The sequence below is a fragment of the Trachymyrmex septentrionalis genome, unplaced genomic scaffold (assembly GCF_001594115.1).
Source record: "Trachymyrmex septentrionalis isolate Tsep2-gDNA-1 unplaced genomic scaffold, Tsep1.0 scaffold202, whole genome shotgun sequence".
NCBI lineage: Eukaryota > Metazoa > Arthropoda > Insecta > Hymenoptera > Formicidae > Trachymyrmex > Trachymyrmex septentrionalis.
The window spans coordinates 212,034-217,680 of NW_017305203.1; the positions used below are offsets into that span (position 1 = coordinate 212,034).

Genomic DNA, 5,647 nt, shown 5'->3' on the forward strand with positions numbered 1-5,647 from the left:
CTCTCTCTCTCTCTCTCTCTCCCTCTCTCTCTCATACAGATTATATAAACTATTAGAATCTATACTGATGTGCACTGTTCCTTAATATCAATAATTATTTGTTTTCTTTCGTTATCTGGCAGCTCAAATTTTAAAATATTACGACAAAATTTATGACAAAAATTACAAGATTTTTGCAAAAAAACAAGCTAATTAAATAAAATTCTAGACAATTCTTGTTTTTTCAGGAAATAGCTCTTCATAACTAATACGTCGAAATACGTTGTTCAAAATTGAAATAATATTTTCAGAGATCTCTTTTTCTATGGACGGTTTAACTTGCTTCACAATATCCTTTTTATTAGTATTTATGATATCCGTTATTATTTTATAAAAATCAGCTAGTTCCTTTCTGCTCTCATCAATCTTGTAAGTAAAGTCCTTGATGTCAATATTCATGCTTAGTTTCGATGCATATATGTATTTGTTGCCATTCTTAGTTATCGTTTTAAAGTCTAATTCTACTTTTAAACCTGCATTATCTACAATAAGTTTGATCATTTTAATATTTAATTATAAAAAATTGTGTAAGTTTTTAGCCTTTTATTTTAAATTAAGTTTCATTAAGTATTCACATTTTATTTTTATATAAGATTTACGTTAATTATTTTACTTACCTATAGTAATTTGACTCAATCCCTTATGAGTAATTTCCATCAGTATACGTACATCAAAGTCATATGTACCGTTCAAATAAAGATGGTTGAAATTTAAATCAAAATTGAAATGGCGCCTGTCAGGATCCGTGTAAACAGAGTTTACGACCAAATCACAAAAGCCATATATTTTTACATCTCTCATATTAACCTTCAAATTGTCAGTGTGAATAATAGTCAGATCTTTTATATTTAATGGCTCTATTGGTAGAATGTTCAAGTCTGGCATCCCTGTGCAGATCTTATCTTTTGAGTCGTCAATATTGTTTTTAATGCACTGGTTGTAGTTTGGATCCTTATAACCACATGGATGAATGTAAGGAGCTATAAAAAAAATATATATTGTTTCTTATATCTGAAAATTGCTAGGTAAAATTATCTATTTAAGTTTCAATGTAATAACAAATTATATTTCAAAACATTATACATTTTTGCGACAAAAATATACTAAAAATATATAATACACGAGCGGACATTACATCAATTACATGTATATTCGTAACATGTCTAGTATTTGTAATATTTAAAGATATTGTATTATAACACAATTGTATGTGTGATACATTTTTAATAAGAGTAACATTTATTATTAAATTATATAAAATTTATAATTTACATTAGTTAAAATTTTATTCGTAAAATTTTACCGTTTTATAAATTTTATTAAAGTTTTTTTACGTAATTTTAAGGAGCAAAAAGGAGAATATAATTTTAAAAGGTAAATTTGTAAAATTTTTAGATTCGTAATTAAGAGAAAGTAATTGTGCGCATTTTGGTTAAGCACTTTTCCGATAAATGGTGCCGCAGCAAAATATCTAGATTAAACATAATTCTTTTTAGATATATATAACTATAAGTTATATAATTTGAAAATGTAGTTAACAGCAAAAGTGAAAAATGATAAAATTACATATTTTGATAGTAATTTTATCCAGAAAATAAGTTAGTAAGTCTGTATTTTTTTCTTTATTTAATCATGCATACTTTACTAAAGTACTTTATTATGTGAACCTTTTGAGCTATTCATTGAATTTAGTTAACAAATCTTTGAGTAATCGTTTTTCTTATCAAATCGATTCGCGGCGAGTAAATGTATGTATTGACAATTCAAAGTTTCCTTCCAATGAAAAGTGCACTATATGCGAAGAATTCAAAAGATATGACTTTGCTTAGTTGACAAAAATAAAAGTAATGATATAGATGTTGTAATTTTCTATTCCACAATATCAATGCAAATCTGTAATATAACATATAATGTTACATAACAGCCCAAAGAACACACCAAGTCGAGAGAAAATCAAAATGACGTATTTTGATGTCAAAATGATGATTTTTTAGTTACAAAATTAGGCTATTTATTGACTTTGAGCATCAAAATAAAGTCGTTTTGACGTCATTTTAATTTTTTGTTGACTTATATGTGTTCCTTAGTAGTTACATTAAAATTATAACATTGACATTATGTTACTTTTAGTTTGTATCGACTAGGTTTTAATGCTGTATATTCTGAATGGATTCATGAAGAGAGAGTGGAGCTGATGACGCTGAGAATTACATATATGATTTTTGTTTAAATAATTAATTTTTGCATTATTTTTTCAAAGTTTATATTAATTTTGTATTAACATTGATATAATATATTTTTTCATTTTCTTATCAACATTCCATAAAACATGCTCCATGAAATATTTATTTTATTAATTTTATATTAATTTCTTACGATTTTTATTTGTACAATCACCCGACGCGCGAAAAATTTTTTGGCTTTTGCTTTTTTTACTTTTATTAAATATAATATTATCGAATGAAAAATTGTTCATGCATCTCGATAGAAGAATGTTTATAGTTTGTATTTCCGTATTTATATTGACTTCGATTTCAAAAATCACATCATAACAATGAATTTCCCCTTAAATAATTCTTCTAATAAATGATTAATGTTAAAAATTGGTGTTGAGAATTTACACGTTCAATGTTGTAATTATGCACATATAGTGTATAGATAAAAATTGCTCTATCAATTTCTATAGATTCAGTTAATATTGATATTTATTCGTTAGGTTTCTAAAATCGCTATGTATAGATACGTAGATTCTATTGCAATTATCATAAATTAAAACGATATTTAAATTCCTAATGTATTATACATCTTTATTATTATCTATAAGAGATAATAATAATTTGAATCTCTATTCCGTATTTCAGGATTTTACATATTCCAAAAACAAAAGATTTAAAATATATCAGTAACAAAAAATTTGCACAATAAGAAATAAATAAATTTTGTTTATATTATTCAACAAATCAATGTTAAATTAGGTTTTTTCTAATAAATTGAATTATTCACCTTTAACATTAATTCAAACTATCCAAAAAGGTAATAAGAATTTAATCTGTATTAATGCAAATTTAATACAAACATTTCTCTTTCGTCCTTCGAAACAAAATCAATACCATATCATTTATAACGATTAAGATATTAACATATCTGCTAATTTTTTTATTATTGAAACTGCAAAATACATAATTTCTATAATGACAGCCACTCACAATATGACGCAAACATAATAAAGCAAGAAAATCAATTTATGTATATTATTGTAGAAGAAAAACGATATTGAAATTCTATTCAACTTTGCATCTTTTTAGGTACATTAATAATATTAACTTATTTGTTAGTCAATTTAAAAATGACTAAACATAAATACTTTTGATTAATTTTATATTTGACTTTTATTAAAAATAATAGTTTATAAATTATCATAGCCATTAATAACTAAATAATAAAAATAAAATAAGAAAAGAATATCTTTGATTAAAGTGGGCTTTTGTGCTTAATAATATATGCATGTAAATATACAAATACAGTTATCAATGCAATTAAATTCTATGTGCGCCGATTTAAATAATCAGATTTGAAACACAATTATAAACTGAAATAATCTTATAATTAAATTAATTAATCGTCGATTTAATAATGCTCTATTAATATCTTAAGTAACTAAAGTGATATTTTTTACGATTATTATAAGTTTTTAAGATATTAACGTAATACTATCACTTAATCAATGATCAATTAATTTAATTGCGCACAGTCTAAAACTAATAACTGCATTTGTATATTCACATAGAAAAATCCGCTTTAACAGAAAATGTCTTTGGCATTCTTCTCTTATTTGTGTTTAAATACTTTTCGGTCAATTTTTACTTAATATTATTCAAGATAATAAAAATCTTTATAACCGTCACGTAGAATTTTTATGCAATATTACTATTTTTTAATTTACATATTTGAATATACTCTATTTTTCTGAAATTATGCAAAATGAATCCATTTACTATGTTCAAAGTAAGCCAAGTATATGAGATGTAATATAAAATTACAGATAAATGTTCAATGAAAAAAAGCTTTTATCAAAGTTGATAGTTGCTATCGTCATCTTGTTTAAATATGCAAAGACTGTTTTTCAATTTGCAGTATTTTTTAATTCAATTTCTTTTTATGTGTTGCTATGGTGTTATCATAATTTTTTAAATACCACGATACAAATACATAATATTATTATCATTATGTACGAAATTATCATTACACAATTGGTACTAATAAATTACAATTAAAATTTTTGTTATTTATCAAAATAAATTGTCTAATTTTTAAAAAATGTTACATTCATTATATCATAATTAGGACATGATTTTTTAAACTTCATGCAGATATAACAAATTTTTAGTAGTCAAGAAAAGATATTATATATATGGATATATTTTATATATAATTATATATATGTGTATGTGTGTGTGTGTGTTTGTGTGTGTGTGTGTATAAAATTTTATATATAATTTTGTATAATTATATATAATTATATATAAAACATTTTTTCCCGGACATATAATAAAAAGTTACATAATAAAAATTATACGTATACTGTGATATAAATAAACATGTAACAAATAATTTTTTTTACTTACGCAGATAAGCTGTAACGTACGCTATCACGAACGTAAAAATGAAGAGTACTGCGGACATTTTTCTATGAGATAGCTCTAAAACCATATGAGAATGATCTTAACATACTACTACGAATAAAGTTTCACGCAAGCCGATCGAAGTTCTATATACTGTAAAATTCTTTTATTTTTAATATTTTCCCCTTAACTCTCACTCTTATTCAGTTGCACATGCGTAGAATGAAGATTGCTTTGATTCTTCTGTTTTATTCGCTTTCATACTTTGTATGTGATCACATGATCGTATAGGAAATGTAAGTGGGAGAACATTTCAGAAGAGAACTAATTTTCATTTTACAAGGATACGATAAATTTAGAACTGGATAATATTTATATTGAAAAAATACTGGATAAGCCGGTTTTTTAAATATACATAGATTTGTTATTTACATCAATTTCGTGACCTTTTCCTTCCTCTAGTCGTTCGTTCATTCTAAATTCGTAATCTTATCGCAAGATTTTCTGAAGTATTCACAATAATCGTAAATTTTATCAATTTTAACAATCGATAAAAAATAAAAATTAAGACTTTATTCAGGGAAATTTTATTTAAAGTATTTATGTATTATTTCAAATAATGTAGAAAGCTTATACTTTGTAATATATTTATTTGATAAGTAAAAATAAGAAACAATTTTCAATTTCTTTCCGTCGTAAATACTAATATAATACAAACAATAATCGTAATACAATATAAATTATAAGTTTGCGGAAACTTAAGTAAGAGAGTAACTTCGAGTATTTTTTAGAGTTATACTTATAAATGTAATAAAATATAATATCACACTCTTAATAATAATTCTTTGATAATTTTATAACTATTACATATCAAATAACACAGTTTAATATTTTTATTTAACTAACTATTTTTTACAAATCTGTGCTATTGCATTAACAATCTATCGATAACGACTAAATAATGTTTGCATTTATTATTTAACTCA

General features: G+C 23.8%; 1 protein-coding gene across 1 annotated transcript; it reads right to left on the reverse strand.

Annotated features, from left to right (window-relative positions):
* Positions 1–204: 204 nt before the first annotated feature.
* LOC108747887 (putative beta-carotene-binding protein) lies at positions 205–5,010 on the reverse strand. The gene is made up of 3 exons (XM_018485776.1): positions 4,665–5,010; positions 657–1,019; positions 205–521 (listed from the first exon to the last, which is right to left on the reverse strand). Exons 1-3 carry the CDS (start codon positions 4,747–4,749, stop codon positions 205–207), a joined length of 765 nt encoding a protein of 254 aa, XP_018341278.1. The 5' UTR covers positions 4,750–5,010.
* Positions 5,011–5,647: the final 637 nt, after the last annotated feature.

What these genes read in the sequence shown, in the direction of transcription:
- LOC108747887 (XM_018485776.1), bottom strand. Translation starts at nt 4,749, where the DNA reads ATGGTTTTAGAGCTATCTCATAGAAAAATGTCCGCAGTACTCTTCATT. An exon ending in GTACGTTACAGCTTATCTGC is followed by an intron (nt 1,020 to 4,664) that starts GTAAGTAAAAAA and finishes TTTTTTTTATAG; the next exon opens with CTCCTTACATTCATCCATGT. An exon ending in ATTGAGTCAAATTACTATAG is followed by an intron (nt 522 to 656) that starts GTAAGTAAAATA and finishes AACTTATTGTAG; the next exon opens with ATAATGCAGGTTTAAAAGTA.